Source organism: Eptesicus fuscus, chromosome 13 (assembly GCF_027574615.1).
Source record: "Eptesicus fuscus isolate TK198812 chromosome 13, DD_ASM_mEF_20220401, whole genome shotgun sequence".
NCBI lineage: Eukaryota > Metazoa > Chordata > Mammalia > Chiroptera > Vespertilionidae > Eptesicus > Eptesicus fuscus.
Window position 1 is genome coordinate 63033895 of NC_072485.1, and position 24940 is coordinate 63058834.

Sequence of the window (24940 nt, forward strand, 5' to 3'; positions counted from 1 at the left end):
TATTGAGCACTAGAACTATGGTAATTGTCTTTTAATCATTGTTTAATAACCTTATAAGGAAGAAATAATAATTTCCAGAGAGATTCTGAGGCTCAAAGGGGTTAACTAATTTAACTAAGGTTGCCTAGCCAGTAATTGATAGAGGGGACTTCACAGCCATTCTATGACTCCTAATCATTGTGCCAGGCTGCCAAGTTTTGAATAGTTGTGTACCACCTACTATTTTTAGTTCCAAATAGTGAAGAATGAGGCATAGTTGAGGGTCAGAACAAGAGGCCAGACCTACATCTGCTGCTGTTCTACCTGCTCTGTAGTTAGTGAAACATCAAATTCAGTTTCTTGGTTTTATTTGGTACTTTTCATGAGCACTGGCTTTAGGCTTACTTTATAAAAGGTCTGCAGTTCTTCAGTCCATAATTAAAATCCAAATATGTAATTTTTCTTTGATATAGAAAGCCTTGCATTTGTGATTCTTTAATTCCATCTGGGAAAGGATTGTAGAGTTTTATAATTTTAATGAACCAGGTTTCAAGTAAACGTTGACTGAATCTCTTATCAAAGTAGAGGCTATTTTAAGAGCAGAGACTCTTAAGGACAAGGAATCTGATATACATCAAGTCATTTCCTATACGAAAAATTTAATTGTGTATAGTGAAATACAAACATAAGAATTTGTGATGGTTTATAATTAAATTACTTGGCTTTAAAACAGCAAGACCTAAAGGAAAACACTGCATTTACTTTCAACGTAAATAGATGACTTCTTTAAGATTGAAATGAACTTTAAATATTTTAAATTGCATAGATAAATTCAATGGATGACTTGAGAGCATTTTGGGGACTTGATCACTTGAGTAACGGACATTGCTACACATGAATAGTAAGGACAGAGCTGCAGATGGACTCAATCTTTTGGCCAATACTGGGATGGTTGAGATTTTTAGATACTTCAGCCATAATGAATAAAGTTAAATTCCTCTCCTCCGTAACTTTTTGTTGCTACTATTTATTTATTTCTACTTATTTAAATTGTAGTTACAGTTAGAAAAAGTATCCTGAGATTAGGAAGTGTAATTATTTAGGCAGCAAAGAGTTGTTTTAGAAATTTTAGTATCATTAGGAGGAAGTTGAAAAAGACTGGAATTCCATTATCTTGTAAGAAGTAAGAAATATTTATTGATTCCCAAATGGAGCTTAAAAAAAACCTTTCCTCTTTTAGGAAGTTGTGAATGACCCAGCGAGAGCTCTAGTAAGCTTTACTGAACCGAGCTGCTAATAGTTATTTAATGTTATTCTTCAGTGGGAAAGAATCTCTGTAGATTTTCCTTTTAATCTCTTTGAATTGTAGGCTCGTAAACCTCTCTGATGAGCCTGCCACTGTTTTCTTAGATCCCACCACTGAGACAATGGAGCCACAGAATTCTTTCACCTCTTGTCAGACAAACCCAATAGAACACAGGATCAGACGGGCCTGTGCTTCTAAAGGTTTAAAGATTCTTTTTCAAGTAACCACATAAATTATTTGATTTTATCATTATATTGCACAGGAATCTCTTCAACTAATGTGCATTGCTTTCTATGTGTAAATAAATTGGGAAGTTTTTCCTGTCCCCATATTTAGTTAAGCATGTCAGCACTGCACAGGGTGTGAACAGACATTAAATGTTCCCTGATACCATCGAAAAAGTTGAATCTATTCACTTCAAAAGAATTAGGCCTTAATCAATAAAGAAAAAAAAAACGTAAAAAAAAAAAAAAAGAATTAGGAATCATGTAATGTCATTGGTCTCAAGATAGAGTACACCAAATGCCAGGCAATGCATTTTCTTTCCAGTGGCTGGTTTTGTTTTTTTTTTTTTGTGTGTGTGGTTTTTTTTTTGTGTGTGTTGTTGTTGTTGTTTTTTTGTGTTTTTTTTTTATTACCATTCTGTAGCTAAGAGTTCAGATTTAAATCTAGTCTCTGTTCCTTTAATTAAAGCACTTTATAAGTCAATTTATGTTTTCTCGACAATTTTAGTAGTGTCATGTTAACAGAAGAACTTTGAGATAGGATTTTTATTTTCAGATTTAAAATCTTTCATTGTAACAAGCAAAAATATTTATAATATCTAATACTCAAAATAAAACAAATTGATCTGTATTGTAGATGCCTTGCCTGATAGACAATTATCAAAGCTAATTACAGGGTTCCTGTTACTTTTGATGGCTAGGGATGAATTAAATTTTCTAATTATAACTACAATGGTGGACAAACAGAGATCATTGTTTAAAAAGAAAAAAAACAAAAACAGGAGGATCCATGGTGGCCGTGGAATAAGTGAAGCTACGCTCATCTCCTCCTAGGACCAAACAGGAATAAAAATTAAAATATAGAGCAATCAGCCTGAATAACCAGCTGAAGAATAGCTGGATAGAAATCATATAACCAAGGATTTACAGAAGAAGCCACATTGAGACTGGTAGGAAGGGCAAAGCAAAAGAACTAGTCCCACTCCTACGGGCTATGGGGGGTGGCTGAGATTCCAGAATGATATCTCAGCTGCAAAGAAAGGTTCCCCCTGAGAAGAGTGGGGTCTCAACCCCATGCCACGCTCCCTAGCCCAGAGCGCCAGAGCTGAGAAGAGGTACCCATATAATAATTGGCTGTGAAAACTAGTGGCGATTCTGTCTGCCAGGGACAGACAGGATTCTGCTAGAAACATAGGTGCCCCTTTAAAGGACCAAAGCACAAAATCTCCTTGGCATCCACTCACCTTGGGCTCTTCAGAGAGAGGTTGGAGCAGACTAGAGTTGTGAGAGGAGAGACTGGTGTTTGTGGCTCTGAGGAGGCAGTTAAAGGGACAGCCGCTAGGATCCCTGAGCTGAGATCTTCTCCCACATATCAGATGCCATCTCTCCTGGGTGGAGCACTCCCCTCCACAGGTCACCAGCTTGGAGCAATGCATAGCCCCACCCTCTGGACTCTCTGTTGCCCTTTTGGAGCTTGTGCCCTGCTGAGGAATCAGCTGCCTGGGCTGGGGATGTAGAGGTCTGGCAGACTTGGGGCGGGCGGGGGGGGCATTCCTCCCACTTTCCCCCTAACCTGACTGACTCTTCCCCCACACTGTCGCCTCCCCTTCACAGGAAATCTGCTAGCCCCAATCTCCAGGTTCCCTGTGGCCTCACTCTCCCAACTCCTGGTGGCTTTGTCCTGCCTAGGTCTGGGCAGATCCAGGACAGACTGAGTTTTGTGGCTCTGAGGAGAGGCCCACTCCCTCCACCTTCCCCCAAGCCTGACTGACATCTCCTTCTCACTGGAGATCCACTAGCCCCATCCTCCCAACTCCTGGTGACCCTGCCCTGCTGAGATCCACCTCCTGGCAGAATCTGGGACAGGGGCCATTTTTCCCTCACAGGACCAACTATGCAGAGCCCTACCTTCACTCAGCCAAATCTTGGTCTCTTTCTGCCTGATAAACTACTGGCCTGACCCTCATGACTCCCTGAGACCCCGCCTCACCACAAAGGTGTGTGAGCACCCATCTTGAGTATACCCAGGGACATTTGCTGAGTGGCCTCAGACTCAGCATTGGCAAGGAAGTTGAACCTGTATCAGTGTGGTAAACATCACTCATCCCTACCTGGTCACTCACTAAGAACCTACCTCAAGCAACTCAAGTACCAGCAGAAGCTCTTTCAGTAACAGAGCCTAACAGGCAGAGCAGGCAGAGGTGGATCTTGGGGTGCCTTGTTCCCAGGTGACTTGTCCCCCGGCCTGGTGCTGGTAAAAGCTGGTCTTGGTGTGCAGCTTGGTCCTTTGCACACACAGGCCTAGCAGATCCAAACTGTGGATCGCTTTGTAACTCCAAACAGGTTGCCCAGGGCCAGTCACAGGCAGCATCTGACATTGGCCTGCACTGGAAAGGCTCTAGAACCAATACACTGAGTGGCCAGCTTTTGTTTAGAAATTACTTGGCATGTTGATACTCTGCATAAGCTATTCAGTGGGCACACAGAGATAGAGGAAGTACCCCTAACCACTAGGCAAAGTCTGTATCTTTGGATTTTAGGTATAGTTTAATAGATTGTTGGTATCCAATAGATGTGAAGTGATACAATATTTGACATACCTAATAGAAAACTATGGTGAGTTCATAATATTGTATAATCTCTTTACCTATTTTAAACTTGTATAACTCACCAATAAATTTTGAACAGGCAGTTATTAAATATAATTAAATTGCAGGCATTCACAGAACAGAACAAAGGGAAGTATTCTCAGCAAACGAACAAGAGACTAGGGAGAGAGCTAAAGAAAATTTCATTGGGGTGGAGGGTGGATTTCTGTTAAGTGTTTACTTTTAGAAGAACGATACCAGAAACTATATGACATGCCTTTAAAAGGAAAGCCTAGTGCTTCTCATCGCTAGGTGCTTTCTTTGTCAGAAAATACACTGATTGTAAGCAAGAGTGCATGCTTATACTACCTGGACAGTACTCTTGCTAAACTTAGTTGGAATTTTCAGTTTTCTTTTCCATCTACAGGGAAAACTTTGGCCCAGGAAACAGCAAGAAAACAGCAACACAATACAGTTGTATTTTATAATTACTGAAATATTGCAAAGTAATTCTTCCTTTAAGTTACTTAGTAATTACTCTGTTGCAAACAAATAAAAATCTGATGACTATTAGCCCCTTTAAAGTACTTTTAGCTGGGTCTGATTTTATTGTTACACCCTTGTATTAGTCTGTTCCATATTCCATAGACTAGGTGGCTTAAACAACATAAATGTATTTCTCACAGGTCTGGAGGCTAGGAAGTCCAAGGTCAGGGTGCAGTTGAAATGATTCCTGGTAAGGTCTTCTGGCTTGTGGACAGCCTCTTGCTAGCTGAGTCCTCCTATGATACTTTCTGTGGTGCATGCATATGGAGAGACCTTTATTTCTCTTATAAGGCCACCAGTTCTGTCAGGTTGGGACCCCGCTCTTTCAACCACATTGAACCTTAATTACTTCCTAAAATATCCTTGTCTCTAAATACAGTGACGTTGGGGATTAGAGTTTCAGCATATAAATTTTATTTGGGGGAGGGGGTGTCATAATTCAGTCCATAACTACCGAACTCCTAAAGTAGATAAGATAGAAATAACTCAATAATATGTAGGGATAGAAAGCTACTAAAATATTAGAACTAAGATTCAAATACAGTGTTTTTATTCATCTCCATGTTGCCTACCTTAGTTACAGATATGGTTTATCTGACAAAAAAAACTAACCTCTGACAAAATATAGCAATCACTAATTTATCCTAAGGGGTCATCAAAATCAACTACATAGTTTTGCATGTTGCATATTTGTGAAAAAGGGGTAGACTTTGACTGTTAAAGTTTACAAGTGGTATGCTCTGGAATGTTTAGTCAGCTGAAGTCAGGTAGCCTTAAAATTGCTGCCAGTTTTAAGGTAAATTTTAAAATGGTAAGTAAATTAGAATTATACTGACCAGGCTAGAGTTGGTTTTTTAGCACTCTTCATGGCTGTCACAATTAAGTGTCTCATTTTATATTTTACAGAAGATGATCTAAGAAATATGGGACCAGTAGATGCTCAAGTGTATCTTGAAGAAATGTCTTGGAACAAAGGTTGGAATTTATTTTCTCTCTTGACTATAGTAAAGGAAAATATTAAAAATTTTCTGTAAGAAAATAAAAACTCTATGGGATATTTGGAATCTTAAAAAGAAATAATAGCTTGGCTTTTGATATATATGTGGGTGTTTTTGTCTTGAATAGTTTTGTTTCATTCTAAACTTCAATTATTGATGTCCCCCTGTATGACTCATTCCTAGTTATTTTTCTATTCTAATTAGAGGTTATATAAGGTTTCATAAGGTTTTCTTTTTTTTAAACTACTTTGGTTTTTGGTTTATTCTCCATCTGTGTAATGGGAAAATAAAGTTAAAGAAGATAATTTTCCCACCCTTCCTATGCTGACATTCGAGGTGCATTCCCATTAGAATTTTTGTTTATCATAAATTGTCAGGGCAGGCCTTTCAGTGTTATATTTTTCTACTTGGAGCTTGATTTTATACTTTTTTATTGTCTTAGGCAGAAAATAAAAATCTGTCACTGTCTTTTACTCACCATGAAGTCATGTCTTTTTCACTTTCCTATTACTAGAATTTTAACACCTAAATCTAATTTAATTTCTCCACTCTTGATATTTCTGTGAGTTGCTCAGGGAGATGTTGTTAGGTTTCTTTTCTAAATGAAGGCCTTGAATACCACACTTACATGTTTCTCTGGTCCAATGAAGACAATCTTACCATTTCCCTGAATTTGTATATACTTTTAACCCTATAATTTTATTGTTCAGCCTGGTGTACAAATCCCTTAGGGACTTATAAAATTTACTAAGTGTGAATAGGTAGAAGATAAACAGCCCATCCTTCCTGAAAACAAGTTTAATAAACTATTTTTTAATGGCAAATTCTTCATGTAGTGCTCTCAGAAGTTGGGTCCCAAGCCATATTGACTCAGAGGATCATGTTTTTGCCTATGGGCCACTCTGTTCCTATAGTGCCAAATGAGGTCCTGGAGTAGAAATTCTTATTTGCAGGGAATGATTAGAAAACAAGGTTTTGTGTAACTGGGGCTCCCGGGGGTTCACATAGTTTCATCAGCATAAACTGGGAGAGCTATTGCTGTGAAAATAGAATACACTAGTGACATAGGCTTTCACTTCTAGATCGTGAGCCGAACAGAATAGAACATGTCACTTATCAGGGAGACCTGCCCAGCTAAATAAATCTTCTGAAAATATAGTATTGCTACTTTATCAATCTGTGTGTGTGTGTGTGTGTGTGTGTGTGTGTGTGTTTGAATCTCTTATTAGACAAATCTCTTCTTGCTGTAGTCTATGTGACTAGTATATTTTGTTTACAGTTCCTGATAATGTGAAAATGGTGAAAACTGGGTTTTGTAGTTTTTCTTTCTTCAGTAACATTTAAAAATATAATTAATAATTTAACATTTTTTTAAAAGTAAGAATATGGGCTGGGTGTTCAAGCATCTGTTAGGCCACAAATATATGAACTTTTCTGATACAAGTGAAAATGCTAAAAATTTGGACACTCAAGATTTAGTACAGAAGAGTGGATGAAATGCTATACGATAGACATGGCCAAATTATCAGCTTCTTGACCCAAGGACAGTTTGAAATGGTGCATTTTATTATGCTTAAAAGGCATACCTGAAGAACTCTGAGGGACTAAAGTTTTAACCTTTCCCCCCTTACAGTTAATTTCATATATAACTTGGTCATTTAGTCTTTATTCATTATATTTAAAATGATGATTTCGGTGAAGTTATCACTTTGTTAAGTGATAGAACATATTAGAAAGTTGACAAGATTTGAGTGTTTAGTGAGCATTAACATTTGGAATCATCTATGACAAAACTCCACAGTAGCCCATGGTGGCCTCTGCATCATTTACCAAGCACGTCACCTCAAATTGTTTCTCATTGTTCACTGAGGTGTTAAAAAACAAAGGGGGGGGGGTGTAAGCTTAAGAAAACTAATGGCTAGAATATGCACATTTTACACAATTTAATAATAAAACAATTCACTATGAAAGCATGCTCCACTACATATGTATGTTGGCTCAGATAGGGAGGATGTTAGCATTTTTAAATTCCAGATTAAATTGTATTTCCTTGTGGGGGGAAAGTGCATTATGGTAAAAAATAAAAAGCAGGACTGGTGAATGAATCCATGTTTTCCTTAATGATAAAAGAAACACATAAAGTTGGTTCATTTAATTACTAGTTTTTCCAAGGCCAGACTTCATTAGAGAACAAAAACAAGGCAGTTGATTTTTTTTCCTTCTCTCTTTCTCTTCTTTTAGTGGCATATGTTGATATCAAACTGTTAAAAAATGAAATTTGAGAACTGAATGAAGATACTGGATGTAAGAAATCATATCTTAGTTAATTTATCTATGTAACAAATTATGACAGTAGTAAAATAATGTGATAATTGTTTTTCTTTGACAATCACTTCTCAGTGATAGTTAAATTGAATGACCAGTAAATTAGGAATTCTTTTAGTTAAAGGACATAAGCATTTCAGCTTCTCAGGAAAATTACAGACTTGATAAAACTTCCGTAGGCTACACATCACACTATGTTGTTTTCTTTGGGCATCTCACTTCAATGATTGCCCTTTGGTTCACAAATCATTTATAAACACCAAACAAACAGGTACACACACAAAAAAAACACACCATAGTGTGTGTTTATATATTTGAGTCAGGACTCTTAAAATAGTGTAATACCAGAACAGATATATTCAAATATTGAATTTGATAAACACTCAAATTAGCAGTTTTTTTCCTAAAAGGATATACTCCAGGCAAAAGCAAGTTCTTTAACAAGACAGGTAGAGTTGTTGTTTTTCCTATACAGTCATATTTTGGATAAACACATTGTTGAAAAGAATGTGAAATTTGTATGAATCTTAAGAAAACAGACTTCAAATAAATTTTATGGGTTGCTTCTGAGCATCTGCTGTCACCCCAAGATCTTTAGACTACTGATTTATAGCTTCAGTCCATCTCCTTTATGGAGATTCTTTGGTGGATAATTTTTAGAAACACTGCCCCTGCCTATATAAGAAATATTTTCAAGTTCTCATTTAATACATTTTACATTTACTGAGCTTATTTCTTTTGTTTTACAGTTTCTGTGGAATAAACCGCATTGTCTGTGTGTGTGTGTGTGTGCGCGCGCGCGTGTGTGGTGTCAGTGTAGTTACTTATAAGCATTTGAAGCATTTTTTGTTTTCTCTGCAGATGATCACTCTTACTCTCTGAGTTGCCGTTGTGGTGGAAAATACAGTGTTTCCAAGGATGAAGCCGAAGAAGTTACCCTGATTTCTTGTGATACATGTTCACTAATTATAGAACTCCTCCATTGTAGCTGAAATTGTTCACTAAATGGAACCCCTTAACTGTATATTCAGACATGTTGAGGAAAGTCCATTCCAACTTTATACATTCAAGCAACTGTCTAAAGCTGATAAAAAAAGGAAACTTTGTCAGCTCTATTATTTACAAAGAAAATGTAAGCTTGTCAAGCAAAGTCTAACCCACATTAATAGAAAATAAATTTAGCTCTTTGTATGTTTACTAGAGACCTGGTGCACAAAATTCGTGCCTGGGTAGGTCCCTAGGCCTGGCCAGCGATCAGGTCCGATCTGTGGAGTCACTGGCAGGGTGATCGGGGAGCGGGGGGCCTGCTGGCACCCGCCTTGGCTGGCCTGGGGCCTGTGAGCTGGGGGCAGCTCCTGCATTGAGCGTCTGCCCCCTGGTGGTCACTGCGCATCATAGCGACTGGTCGTTCCACCATTAGGTTGATTTGCATTTTAGGCTTTTATTATAAAGGCTAATTTTAGATTGCCAAAAAAAGAGACTTGCATTATAAGTTATTTATAGAAAATTCCTATTTGAGAACTTTATTATTGATTTGTTTCTTCAAATAAGCATGTCTCCTCTTTTAATGGGTAACAATACCATCATATTCCTTTATAGTTACTAAGTTTCTGAGGTAACATGACATTTCTAGCTGTCAAAGTTATAGGTCTATTATACAACAATTTCCAAATCTCAGGTCATTAGAGTTAAATTACAATCTGTGTGAATAATATGTGAACCTAGTTCTCCCATCTTGAAGGCTGACTATGGATATTCATGAGGTTATTTCAAAGTTAATAAGGAAGACAAAGTTGGGACTGTAGAAGGAAGAATAGCTTTGGAGAAGATGACTTCAGTCCTGCCACTGTATCTCCAAAGCCTTCAAGTGGTTGTATTAAAGGGAGTAAGGTTCTTGATCACTGCCATCTTCAACTTTAAATATAATTTGGGAAATGCTAGCTTTAGAAAAAAAAAGTTGAAACAAGTGCATTACTTTCCTTTTTGTTTCAGAGTGCTAAGATGCAGTATTGGTGCCTATATTTAGGAATAAGGAACCATTGCACTGCTAGTATGATGAAGTGGGCTTTTATAATGTATCATTATTGATTATAGTAACCTGTAAAGATTTTATTTTTCTATATATTTAACATTTTATGTACAGTGTAAGTCAGAAACAATTTGAATTTTATTTGAAAAGGAATCCTTTACGGGATCACTGAAACTTTAAACATATACATATATATTTTTAAATACATTTTTTATTTCAGAGAAGAAGGGAGAGGGAGAGAAAGACAGAAACATCAATGATGAGAGAGAATCATTGATCAGCTGCCTACTGCACACCTCCCACCAGGGATTGAGCCAGCAACCTGGGCATGTGCCCTGACCGGGAATCAAATCCTGACCTATTGGATCATAGGTCAACGCTCAACCACCGAACTACACTGGCCGGGCTGAAACTATTTTCAAATGAGTGAACCAAGTTTGTGACTTAGCAGTTTTTTATTAGGTTGAATCTTTGCATTTATTGTTGGTTTGGACTTATAAGACTAGTTTCTACTTTAATTTTGTAAATATAGCTAACAAAAAAAATACAATAAAATAAAAAACAATTGTAGCTAATGTATGAAGCATATTCATGAGGAGTTTTTTATTGTACCTAGAAAATAAAAATTCAAGTGAGGTTGTCATCCAGGTTTCCCCCCTAAAAATATTTGTACATTTGTCATAAACTTTAGATGATTTATTTTGGATTACGCTTACCCATATATTTTGAATTAATGTAGCTTGCAGATTGCGTGTTACTTATTCTTTATATATAAAAATTAAAAATAACAAACTGAATAGCAAATAGTTTATTAGTAAGTACATGGTTTCAGTGGCAATAATAACTTCACTTGAACAGGAGGCAATAATCAAATCAAAAGAATAAATGTTGGCTAATCATCAGAAAATCTGTGGCCATTAGGGCTATCACGTAGAAATCCAAAATCACTCAGAGGCCAAATCTGTAAAATCAAAATTGATTGAAGGCAATTAATGAAAGTGATGTTATCATATTCCTTTTTATTTCATTCATCCTTTTTCTCTATGCCATGTAACTAAACACTTTCTCTGTATTCTTCATTCAAGAACAAATTTCCTACATCAAAATAAGACTTTAGGAAGTAAATTTATATGTGTCTATGTGTTTAAACTCTAACATGGGTTTGAACTGCATGGGTCCAATTATACAGATTATTTTTTCAATAAATATACAGTTAGCCCTCCATGTGCCTGGGTTTCATATCCATGGATTCAGCTAACAACAGATTAAAAACATTATTTTCCATTCATGGTTGGGAATCTGTGGAAGCAGAGGGCCAACTGTATGCATTGTTCTATGTGATTTTACATAAGGGACTTGAGCATCCACAGATTTTGTTATCTGTGGGGGTTTTCCTGGAAAAAATTCCAGATACTATATATAACTTTTGGGGGAGTTAAAAGTTATATGTAGGTCAGTGCCCCTAACCCCCGAGTTGTTTAAGGGTCAATTGTATATATGTGTGAGTGTGTGTGTTTGTATTTTCTTTTACTACCCTCAAAGTTAACTGTAAACCTAAATACTTGAATATATGCTTAAATATAAAGAATCCTGTAAATTACCCCCAGGTATTCCTATATGTTTTTCCCCTTACTGATTATGAGAAAAAAAGAGGAGACAGTGAAAACAATAATCTTTCCTAAGAATCATAAATTTACTACAACCATGATAAGTCCATTCCTCACTGTACTTAACTAGGATATCCTTGCATTGCAGATATTTTGACTCTAGACTGCTCTTTTGCAAGTGCATATTAATATAGAGTATCCCCCCAAAATGTATATACACACTTTGAATAATTATAAAGGCAGTGTTTATTAAAATGCATTTCATTTTCAAAGCTGAGCTACCAGCTGTTAAAGTGTGTATACAATTTTTGGGGACATGCTGTATATTCCCAGGATATTAACATGGTTGTAAAAGTACAAGAGAGAAATTTTTGAATATTCAAATTAAAGTCTTCTTATGCTACAAGTAAAGATAGTTAGTTTTATTATTTAAACAAAAATATTCTTGATTACCTGTCTCAATGGAGGGAAGGGGTAATGTTTATAGCTATGAAGGCTAACATTTTCATTACTGTTATTGTAACAGGTAAGACCACTAACAGCCTGAAGAGTTCAGAGTTCATTTTGAAAGAAAATGTTTTTTTACCCTCCAGCTCAGAGAAGGCCTACATTTTAAGTAGAAAACAGTACCTTAAAGAAGATTCGTCCTCTTATTAGTCCATATGGAATAGGTCCATAGGACCTGGAATCTGTAGAATTCTGTAGATTATCACCTTCTAACCAAACATGGCCCATTGGCACCTGGAATTAAAGAAAGCAGCCCCTTTAAAAAAAAAAAAAAAACAAATTTGGGTGCTGTCAATAAAAAGTGTCTTGTGCAGGTAGGGAAAAATGTCCTAAAGTTGTCTTTTTATAAAATACATATAAACCCTATGATTTCATTTTTGAACAATAAAATAACTTTTATTAAACATTAGTAATAATGTTTCAACTTTTTAAATGTTTTTATTGATTTCAGAAAGGAAGGGAAAGAGAGAGAGAAACATCAATGATGAGCGAGAATCATTGATCAGCTGCCTCCAGCACACCCCACATGTGATTGAGCCCACAACCCAGGCATATACCCTGACTGGGATTTGAACTGTGACCACCTGGTTCATAAGTCGACAACTCAACCACTGAGCTACACTGGCTAGGCAGGTTTCAACTTTTTAAATGCCTATCTTTTTTGCCACATGGTTCCCCAAAATTAATTTGTTATACAAACCCCACATTGAGGTTATAAGAGATCAAAACAGTGTGACAGGGTCATTAATTTAATAGACTTCAAAAGAGGTCATTAGGATGCTGATTGAAAATGTGCCCTCCCCTCTCAGTAACAGTATAAACAGGGTAGCCACTTATTCAGCAACATCCTGGGGCCAATAGCAAGGCCAGACTTATTAGAATGCTCATGATGAACTAAATGGTAATTGATTGTGACATCAATTACAAATAATCTCATCATTTTATTGGAGTGGGCTTGTCAGAATTCTAATTAAGATCCCTGTTCTGCCTTGTACAGGCCATATCTTCAATGCATTATACTTCAATAATGACCATAAAGACCTAGAAGGACCTATTATAAAACCATGAGTTGTAAAATTAATGATGGTGACCCTCTACTAAAATGAAAAGACCCTAGTTCCTATATGTCCTGTGTATTAACTGGTTAGTAACATAAGCCTAAATTTTTACTTGATGACAATCATAAATATATTTAGAACAGAAAATGTTTATTTTAAAAAACAAGGCCTCTTTGATATGTCTCATTTGCCCATTAATATCTGTTCAGCATAAACTTAAAAAAATTACTCTCCAGCAACAGTCCTCTTTTGGAATGACCAAGTTGCTATCACTAAAATGAAAATTCAAGCCAGATAAGAGAAGATAAATTCTGCAGCAATAATATAACAAAATACTAACAGGTAAGAGTAGATTAAAATTATTTTATATGGAAGTTTTAAAAAGCTTTTATAACTTTCCAACTAAAGTAGAACAGGACTTCAATAAATGCATTTGTAATACATGTTTTGCAAATGGCCAAAAATGGAAATCCCCAATTACATGTTTTCATTACTTCTCATAACCAAAACTTTTAGTAATTAGGTGCTTTTCCTTTTTATACCTTTGTAAATCTGCCAAGGTAACTTGAATGAATACATGAGCCTAAGAATATAAATATCCTAGGTGTAGATATAGTTTTACAATGAATGCCACATACATTTTACTTTTGTTCAAATCTGAATTTTCCAAGGTCTTAGACACAGCTAACTTTAGGGCTAAATTTTAAAGCAAGAAAAGAACCCTTAGATTATTCTTGTTTTTCCTTACTACGTCAGAGGTTTTCTTCCTGAGCTCTGAGAAAGCCTAATCTCAGGGCTGGACAAAAGAATCAAGCCTCTAGTTCTCAGCTATCCTACTGAGGTCCAGTTAAGTGCCTCTTTTAGTACAGGCAACAAATGTAATTGCTTCATGGCCTGCGGGTGTCCCTTTAACAAAAGAGGCTTTAGTGAACCAACCCATAGGTGTTACCTTTCCTGATTCAAGTGAAATCTGATGAAAGAGTCCACAATATCAAATAACACATTTATTAAACTATAGTCAAACTAACTCATTTGATTAAGCAAAAACTAATTAAGTAAAAGTTCTGACTGCAGAGTAAGATATTTGTATTTCTGACCTTCCAAAAAGCAGAAAAGCCTAATAACAGCTTTGATTTTTAATTAACTCTTTGCCAAATGTTTTAGAATTTACAACCAGCAAAGGTAAGGGTGGGGACTGGCCCTACTACTGCTTATGCCACTTCAATGGTCCTTAAATAACTGGAAAGGAAACAATAGTTTATTTTTTATTAAAGACACAAAATAACTTTAACAGTTATTAAAGAAAAATAAAGGCAAGGAGAGGGGCAAAGTTTTGGAATTTTTTTTGACATGATTATTTTTTCTTTATCCTCAATTATACTGGAAAAGGAGAGGCATACACGTTTTATAAAAACAATCAGAAAACATTTTTTCTTTTGGGCAAAGACAAACAGGATAGTTTCTTTGCCCAGGAAAAGAAGTCCATATAATGAATGTACATTCATATGTCATTTTAGTCTAATAATTAATACCCAAGTAATTGTTTTTTATGTTACCATCTTTCAGGTAAGCAGGAGCATCTCAAATTACCCCTACTGCTGTGTGGCTAATGCACATTCTGCTTAATCATGACATATACCCCAAAGTTAGCCATGGCCATGGTTTGATGTTAAGCAGACAAACTACTGGAGAGAATACTTGGAAAATTAAAAAATTTATTAATTACACAGTTCTATAAAAGGACTTTGAAAAAATGTAACAGCAATCAGAAACACCACCTGTGAATAACTGTGGGAGTTTTACCCTTCCTATAATACCAACAAAGCTATGAACAAAGACGTAATATGTCAAAAAGTAAAACATTAAATCCCCACTAAGAAGCAATTTAAGTAGAAGAGCTTTTAAGAACAAAAAGCTGAGAACACAGTATTTTAATTTTTTTTAAATGGGAGTGTCAGTTTTACTAATCTATTTTCATTCACATTCTCTCTGCCACAACTTCCTGATCACATCTGTCTACCTGAGTGTAATGTTTGGAGCCCTGATGGAGGTGCTCCCAAATGCTGGGTTCATGACAAAGGGGTTAACATTTATAAGAAGCAGGTATGGAACACTGATTATTTCAATGGATACTTTTTTTTTTTTAAGAAATATTTATTGTTTAAAGTATTACATGTGTCCCTTTTTCCCTCCATTGCCCTCTCCTCCCCTCCCCCCCAAGCCTTCACCACACACTGTCTATGTCCTTGGGTTATGCATATACACATGAATTCACTGGTGGATTTCTCCCCCCACCTCCCAACCCTCCCCTGCCTTCCCTCCGAGGTTTGACAGTCTGTTCTATGTTTCTGTGTCTCTAGGTCTATTTTTGTTCATCAGTTTATGTTGGTCATTAGATTCCACGTATGAGTGAGATCATGTGATATTTCTCTTTCTCTGACTGGCTTATTTCGCTTAGCATAATGCTCTCTAGGTCCATCCATGCTGTTGCAAATGGTAAGAGTTTTCTTTTTTTTACAGCTGCATAGTATTCCATTGTATAGATGTACCAAAGTTTTTTAATCCATTCATCTGCTGATGGGTACTTAGGCTGTTTCCAAATCTTAGCTATTGTAAATTGTGCTGCTATGAACATAGGGGTGCATATATTCTTTCTGATGGGTGTTTCTGAGTTCTTGGGATATATTCCTAGAAGTGGGATCACTGGACACTATTTCTATGCAGTCCTACTCTTTTTCTCCATTTAAATTGTGATTTATTACTATACTATTTTCATCGTTCCTGGAGACTATTACTGTCCTTCCCTACTTAAAAGTGCCACCTTAGGTTCATAGCCAATTATTGCAAAAGAGGGATTTACACAAAAGTTACAGTAGGCTACAGCACTGGGAGTTATAATGGGGGATGCTTTTTACTAACAAGTTTTATTTCATTATTCTCCCTGCTGAGTAGGTTTGGAACTTAGTCTAACACTTGACTTGCTCATTCTCACAGCTATTATAAACTGATCTCCTTCATTTTCTCCCTAAGTATTCAATACCATCCAATCTGAATCAGAATATCTGATGAGTTCTTTAGCATAATGGTTACAAATACAGTCCTCAGTCATAGTTCTGAGTTCAAAATGTAGCTCTGCTACTACTAGTTAGGCACCTTAGACAGGTTATTTAAACTTTATCTATACAACTGGTAATAATAAATGCCTTACAGAAATATGCTGAGAACCAAACGGAATAACACATGAGGCTCTTGGCACCCAGTAAGCACTCACTAAATACTAGCTATTGTTATTATACACTGAGTGGCCAGATTATTATGATCTCTGAACACATAATAATCTGGCCACTCAGTGTATATCCTATCTCAGTGGTCGGCAAACTCATTAGTCAACAGAGCGGCAAACTGCGGCTCGGCTCGACCACTGTCCTATCTAATAAAAGAGAAACATGCAAATTGACCATACCTCCGCTATGCCCAAAAGCCATGTGCACCGACCAATCAGGAGTGAGTACGCAAATTAACCCAACCAAGATGGTGGTTAATTTGCATATCCAGGCGCAGAGCGAAGACTGAAGACAGCGTAGAAGGAAGCCAAGCACTGCAGAAGGGATCGAAGCTGCGGAGAAGCAAGTGAGGTGGCCGAGAAGGGAGGGAAGCAGGCGGGGTGGGAAGCAGGCGGGGCTGTGGAGAAGGGAGGGAAGCAGGTGGAACGGGAAGCAGGCAGAGCTGTGGAGAAGGGAGGGAAGCAGGCTGGGCGGCAGAGAAGGGAGGGAAGCAGGTGGGGTGGCACAGATGGGAGGGAAGCAGACAGGGTGGCAGAGAAGGCCGCAGGAAGCCCTATTCTTGCAGGAATCTTCCTGCAGTGGGCCTCTAGTCCTATATAATGAAAGGCTAATATGCAAATTGTTCCCTCAACCAGGAGTTCAACCAGCAGGCAGGCCGGCCAACCGCCCATGTCCCTCCCCCTGGCCAGGCTGGCCAGACCCGACCCATGCACAAATTCATGCACCAGCCTCTAATATATATGTGTGTGTGTGTGTGTGTGTGTGTGTGTGTGTGTGTGTGTGTACACACACACACACACACACACACACACACACACAATGAGTGGCCATATTATTATGTGTTCAAAGATCATAATAATCTGGCCACTCAGTGTAGTTGCCCCAGCTGCTGGTATGAATGATGTCTTCTGGGCTTTTTTCTTTGTTCCTGATTTTCCTATGCAGTCTACTCAGAAATTTGCAAAGTGAACTGTGCTTTGTAAATTATTTCAGTTATATTTTGTTATTTATACTGTATTCAATTACATAGGTCTGGTAGCAGCCAAGACTGTGAATTGAATCCAGTATAATTTAAAACTTACTTGTGAATAGCTGCCATTTTATTTATATTAAATGATTTGGTGAAATTCAGTTTTAAGACCAAATCATCAAAATGTTAGTACTAAAGATTAACATTTTTATTCTTTTAATAGGAATCTTCATCAAGCAATGTTTATCAAACACCAAATGCACTGGCTCTCCCTTATGGAGCATTCACTTATTCAGAACTGTCTACCAACTAGTCACAAGGTTAGAGGAAGGGGAATAGGGTTGGAGATGAAGCCAGTAATTATGTCCTTCCATACTAGCCATCTGAATCTAATGCCCCATTCCTACAGAATTTTTTCCCTAGGACAATGGATTATTTTGCTTTCTGATTTCTTTTCTTGTTCTATTTATAAAACAATGTTATATCAGCTGTTTTTGGATTTGTATTTAAAAGAAGCATCTTTTGTAGCCTTATTTCAAGACTATATCTGTTCTTCCATTGTAATATAAACTGATGTATAATCTGGTTCTCATATTCTAAAAGAAGACCTAACTTAATGAAATACTAGGTTTTACGGTACATAGAATAGAATCATGCTAAGCATATAAATAATGAGTTTTCCCATGCATGCCTGCTTTTATATCTGTTATTTCTCTTTTCCATTCTTATTTTAGGTAGAGAATAGTTTAGTAGCATGAGAATGCTTTTATGGACTAAGATTAAATGGGTCACAGAAACCTACAGAATTTTAATTACCCAAAGTGGTAACACAGAACTTTATTTAGTTGCTTATTTCAAAAGACATCTGAACACATTACACCTACTCAACAGTAACTGTCCAGCAGACCACTATATCATTAGGAAGCCACATGACCTTTGGAATATATTCTCTTTACTCCCAGTTATCAGAGTTAGAGTCTGCTTAACATGCTAACATTGAACATCAGTGTTACAATTTCTGTCTCAATTTTTCCCAATTACTTTTAGGAAACCTTAAAGTATAGAGGTCTCTTATACTTACAGATAAAAGTACATATAATATTTGCATTTCACAGAATTGCACAACTGACTCCCTATATTCACTCCAATGGAAGGGTTTTCCAACTTTGAGCTGGAAACTCAAACCAACTGTGAGTAGTTAAAATATTTTTAGATGAGCAAAACACATTAGTTTCAGGAAGACGTGCTAATCTCTCAGTAGAAACACTGATCTTCATATATACATACACATATGTACATATACTCAAACATGTAAGATAAAATACAATTTTATAAAATAAAATTCTATAAACTACATATTGTTGAAGATCAAATTATTCTGAAAACGTTCAGAGAACACATCAGAAAATGCTTAAGTTGTGGGGGCCTCAGAAGAGAAGAAAAACACCTCAGAATTGTAAACAAGAAGTCAAATTTATCTTCAGAATCCTGTTAACTATAGGATGAAAAAGTCACGTAATCTCTGCAGTGAACTTCACTTTAGCAAAAGAGTAAACATATTTCCTCCACATCAGCTGCAATCAAGACATTAGCAGTATGCCATGATTGATTAACCCAGGAGCCGTTGCTGAGAAATGGATGTGTAGCACAGGTTTTTATCACTATAGTCTGCAAAAAGCAAGTCTCTTGTTTAGCTATCCTTGTTATAATAAGTGACATTATTAGGTAGTTCTTCTATTTAAGTGACATAAGGATTTAGTGTATCAGCAGCTTATAATAAACAAGCTTTCAATCTCATGATTCCTCTCCCTACATAGAAGTACTTTTTCTGTTTATAATATAAGTGGTAATAGAAGGCCATATGGTTGTGACTTTTAGCTGAAGTAAATGACATTTAAACAAACAGAAAAACAGCATTAGGATATTCAAGGATTTGAACTATAACCTACTAGTAAATACACAGTGCACATTAAGGGGCTGTTAGTATTAACTATATAAAGTGACCATTTTATTTTTTTTAAACTGAATTTATTGGGGTGACATTGCTTAATTCAATTATATAAGTTTCAGGTGTACAATTCTATAATACATCATCTGTACATTGTATTGTATATTCACCACCCCAAGTCAAGTCTCCTTCTATCACCATTTATCCACCCCAGTGACCATTTTATAATGCTGTCAAATTAGTGAGCTTGTTTTTCACTTTGTTAATCAGTTTTCAAATACATTATAAAACAGCTTTATTACTGGCATATTGTCCCATTTCCAAGTGTTCCTTTTCAGAACACTCTACTACTTGTGCATCCTGGGAACATTTAATCAGTTTTTTTCTGAAATATGAAACTCTCTCTATTTCTTACATTTCCGCCAATAACAATAATGATGTTATTAGCATACTCTATAATACAACAAGTGTAAGAAATACTACATTCCTTAATCATGTGCCATCATTCTGTGGTAACAGACTAACATTTGGTAAATAGTATTTCACCTTTTGTGTATAACACTGGAATATATGGTATCAAGAACCAAAAAGCTTTAAATAGTCTGAAATTTTGATAGGTTGATAATAAAAGTAAAAATATACACTCTAATAACTACAAACATGTTTTCTTTAACAATAGCAAAAGATTGTTATGATCTACCTATAGGAACATACTGAAATCTTCATAATCATATTTCTATTAGTGTTTCCATTTTCAATACAGAGTGGCTGCTATGGTTGAGAAACTGAAATTCAATAAAATTTTAATTTTGTAAGATTTAAAAATCGATTATTCATTTTACAGTGAACAACCACTCAAAGTTAACACTCAAAGGAGCAATTTACCAACTACAAGGAACAACTTTACCCATTGTTAATTTGCCAACCAATAAAGGATCAAAATACCTCTATAGTAGTTAATAATGTCCAAAAGGGACATGCACTTCTACTGAAATGCAGACAACTCTTATTAGCTCACAATGTAGTTAATAGGTGCTGCATTTTGCAAGGGCAACTTAGCCTTTATCATAACAAAACCACTATAGCATTTCTGAGAATCAAACCTTCCCTTAAAACAAGAGCAAGGTAGGTCAATTTTACTCTTCCTTTAAACGATTTAGTTCACACTATTCTAAACTGATAGGTCAGTTCAAAGCCAAGTGAATTTTTAGTCTGCTTAGTAAAAAGGGCTGGAAAGTATCATTCACTCCAAATAGAAGTCGCTTGGGGAAAGACACATTAGTCAGCTCTCTGCTGTCTTGGTTCAAAGTAACAGGGACATGCCAATATTTTCTACAACTTTTACTTGTGATTCTGGAAGGTGGTCAGATAGCCCTACAATGGAAGTAGCTTATCTTTCAAATCTTCTATGAAGACTAGAATAACCACTGGATAACCTCAGAAAGATAAAGTATTTTTCTTCGTCTCGTCATTAGCTTTTATAACAAAATTTTACTACATTTCCTAAGTCCTGGCCCAAATCCCCTACTTAAATAGGCTTTTACTTTGCCTAACATGCAAATCAATAGGACCATGCCAATTCATTTTATATACAGTATTTCTGATTTGCTTAATGTTTCTCCTTGCAACTAATTATTTTTGGCAAACTAGAAGTTTCTAGCAGTAAACTGAGAAATTGCTATAGTATAGGAAGGTAAATTATTTAAGATGCATAAGCTAAGTACAATTTGTTTCTTTTGAGAGTCACAAATTAAGCTTATATCTTAGCTAATATTGCAAAACCCACTGCAATAGGACCTTGATAGGGACTGCTTAGTTTCCAAATGCTTAATGTAAAATATAAATCATAGTTCCTAAGTGTTGCTTGCCACATGGACTTTTAGAAGTCTGAAATGAATAAAATGGTTCCACTTCACTTAACCAATGATCTGTTTATATTATTTTATGCCAACCTGGGAACAATGCTATTCTTTCATATGCTAAACTATATTCTAGGTTCCAAATGACAATTTTGGTGTTTTGCTCTCTGAGGCATATACTTAGAGAATAAATGTTTTTTTGCCTGAAATTCAAGACACTTTTAATATTCATCATCTTTACCATGTAGTTCAATCAAGATCTGAATAGTAAAGTCTTCATCTAATAAACAATAATTTTTCTAAGAGGATGCATAGGTAGGGGAAGAAACCCACTTCATACAATACAGCACCAGTGTGCTTTTGAGATAGCTGGAAAAGGGAACACTCTAGAGAGGCAGACCCTGCAAACAGTTTGGATATCTCTTCAGAGTGCTCCAAACTTGGATGATTTTTTGTTATAAATCACCTTGATTAATGGAACACATTTGCTAAAGTGGTTCTATAATAGCTACACAATTCTTATGGCTTGAAAAATTCAGCCTAGAAAAACTGGTGGGGATGAGAAAAACTTCACAATTCACTGACTTCTCTTTCAGAATCAATACTGCCCCAGACCAAAACCAGTTACTTTTCTTTTTAAAAATAATAAAGACAATACATTTTAGGGAAAGTACAATTTGGTGAGATGGGAGTAGAAATAAAAAAGTAGAGGATATTTTGGGAGGAGAAGTTGTAGCATGTCAAGGCATCCAGATTCTGGGTGGAGCCAGGCTACTTGTGTTTGAATTCCAACTATTTGTCTCACGAACTGGACAATTTATTTAACCACCCTGTTTTTAGTTTTTCCATCTGTCAATTACTACCACTCGTATCTCACTGGGTTGCTGTTGTGATGATTAAATAAATTAACCCTTGTAAAGAGTTTCAATAGTGTATGGTACAGATTAAATACATAAGTGTTGGCCAATATTATTACACTTATGTTTGTACATTTATAAACAAACAAACCAAAGTGAATGGAATACACCAGGAACTATATACCAATGTCCTCTAATTAATCCATTCATCAAACATAAAAATTTGATTAATGTTTTCTTTAAATAGAATATTCCAAAAAAAATCTACATCTTATAGTCCTCTGGTTGTCTTTTCTGATTAGCAGAGATTTTTATCTAAATCCTTTTGTCCTGATACTCCTCTGATAACTCAAAAAGAAAACAACAATGGTGTGCTATTTAAGTACACAGATTCTGGACAGTAACATTAATATATTTTATTGTTCTGACGCAAACTATTTCTGGTTTCAAATTTATCTTGCTAAAGCAATTCAGAAGTGATTACAATGCCTCATGAAATGATAACAGTCATATGAAGGTGCAACCATTATGTAAAAATCTGACATTTTTTAAGAATAGAAGGATACAGTGTATAGTGTCCCTTATGAAGTCCTCAAAGAAAATTAGGTTACCTTATACCATACTATTTTCAACATTATTATCACCATCAGCTAACAATCACTAGTGTGTTTAACATTATAGTAATAAACAGCAAAAATATTTGAACAGCTGAACCATAGTCTATTGTGGAAGGTAAATAAATGAACTGATTATGTAATAGTCAATTGATCAAACTGACTCATAGAGCAGACAGAGGCCATTATAGTTTAAAATAAATTTACAATGATGAAGACAATTTAACTCTTAATACCATGCTTATATTGGGGATGAAGGTAGAGGTAAAGTTAGTTAATAGATGTAACAGCTATAATAACTTGAGAGTGACACAGAAATTTTAAATGAAAGTAGAAATTAAGTTATAATTATTAAGGTAGGAAAATTATATGCTGAGTAAAGTAAGGCCACCCTCCTCTGCCATAAGCTGTCACATCAGCCATGTGATTGGTGAAAGGAGGTAACACATTACACCGGCTCCTCACTCTTCCATTCTACAGCTCTTGCTCTCTCATTCTAACTGGTAAATTGACTACACAAAAAGTACATGTAATTTATATTCTAAAAACTTAAATAGGATTTTAAAAGCTAAACTATAGGCTTTATTTGACTTTTACCAGCTTTTCCTTTAATAAGTTAGTGGAAAATTTTTCTGAGCCAGGAACCCAGACCACATTGAGTTGTCACGTCTCCTTTGTCTTCTCCAATCTATCACAATTCCTGTCTTTCCTCGTTTTTCATGACCTTAACATTTTGGAAGAGTGTTTGTCAGTAATGTTGTAGAATTACCCTGTCTGCTGTTTTCTCATGATTAGACTGAGGTTATACCCTTTTATAAGAATACCACAAAAGTGATGGGCCCTTCTCAGTTCTTCAATTCAGGGGTTACACTATGTTGATCTGTCTTGTAATTGGTGAAGTTAACCTTGATCACTCAGTAAAGGTGGTGACAGCCAGGGCCTCCTCTACGAAGTTACTATTTTTCCCTTTGTGATAAATATCTTGGGTGAGATACTTTGAGAGTATGCAAATATACTATTTTCTCTCAAACTTTTACCCAATATCTTGATATCTATTGATGAATCTTGCCTGCAACAACTATTACTGAGATATTGATATAGGGTTTTAAAAGGAACTAAAACATATAAAATATAATGGCCAAATGGTTCTTGATACAAACATACTTAAATTCCACTGAATGCAGCACTTTAAGTTATATTCAAAATAGATGTCATTTTCTTTTATGTTTTCAATTAATTTTAATAATAATATAACTGAAATTGGTACTTACATAACTGTGGCTTTTAAAGAAACTTGATGAACTATTGGTGAGCATTTTGTCTCCTTCCAAACCAATTACTCTTTTACAAATATTCGATTTTGGATCACTTGGACTTTTTGCAATCACAATGTCACCTCTGAGGGAAAAAGCCAAAGAAATGTCAGTGTTATTTATTAAGCACATGAATAGCATTGCTATAATACTTTTATAAAGCAACCTATAGCCACACCCTTTATCCTCTCACTGTACTGGCCCTTCCAGACATTTACCAACTTTGAGAACCTCTGTGACTGACTTTTATGTGTTAGAATCCAAAGATGAGGGTGATGGAAACATTATTAGAAGATTCTAAAATTTCTGATAATTCTATAAGAATTATCTTCTTTCACTGTACCTATTGTGTTACTTTAGTGTCTGAATTTTTAGCAACAAAAGTATGGGAAAACAATTTCATGTAAATAGCACCAAATTAACTAAGCCAGGAGAATTGATAGACTCTAGAGCACATAAAAAGACAGAAACATCATTTGTTTCCCTAGAGCTCAAAATAGCAACGAATTATATAACCCAGGTAATTTATAGTATAGTAAAAAAATACATATTTAAGGAAAAATATCAGAAGACACAACCAAATAACATGCTAAAAGTTGCCCAAACATATACTACAAAAAATAAATTGGCATAGTTCATGAAAGAAGCAACAATCTACATGTATTAGAAAAATAAGAAAGATCTTCAAAAACTAGAGACAAAAATGTAGGACTAATGCTTCAACAAGAACAAAATACTTTTTCTGCTAAAATGAATAAATTCTATTGACTAACACACATATTTGAAAGGCTTTACTTATATTTACTTATTATCTATATCTAGTTCCAGAAATAATTTGATGTCATTATAAACTTTTGCAAAGAAGGATCAATACCTTATTCATCTTAACATTCTCTCTAATGTACAGCACATTTTGTGAATTAGGTGT

The 24940-nt window shown here is 35.6% G+C and overlaps 2 protein-coding genes across 8 annotated transcripts in view; one reads left to right on the plus strand and one right to left on the minus strand.

Annotated features, from left to right (window-relative positions):
* Positions 1 to 10766, plus strand: part of DNAJC24 (DnaJ heat shock protein family (Hsp40) member C24) — a 39181-nt gene extending 28415 nt beyond the window's left edge. Inside the window, exons 4-5 of one of the 2 annotated variants that reach the window (XM_008148940.3) lie at positions 5550 to 5618; positions 8828 to 10766. In XM_008148940.3, the coding sequence (XP_008147162.2) occupies positions 5550 to 5618; positions 8828 to 8958 (200 nt within the window). In that variant the 3' untranslated portion in view covers positions 8959 to 10766. The remainder of the gene's footprint in view (positions 1 to 5549; positions 5619 to 8827) is intronic. The other variant, XM_054725796.1, reaches the window with a different exon arrangement.
* Positions 10767 to 10788: 22 nt separating this feature from the next.
* IMMP1L (inner mitochondrial membrane peptidase subunit 1) overlaps positions 10789 to 24940 on the minus strand; it is a 42730-nt gene continuing 28578 nt past the window's right edge. For all 6 annotated transcript variants that reach the window (XM_028156696.2, XM_054725794.1, XM_028156698.2 and 3 more), the window contains 3 exons: positions 23971 to 24097; positions 12233 to 12343; positions 10789 to 10956 (listed from right to left, as the gene is read on the minus strand). In XM_028156696.2, the coding sequence (XP_028012497.1) occupies positions 10888 to 10956; positions 12233 to 12343; positions 23971 to 24097 (307 nt within the window). In that variant the 3' untranslated portion in view covers positions 10789 to 10887. The remainder of the gene's footprint in view (positions 10957 to 12232; positions 12344 to 23970; positions 24098 to 24940) is intronic.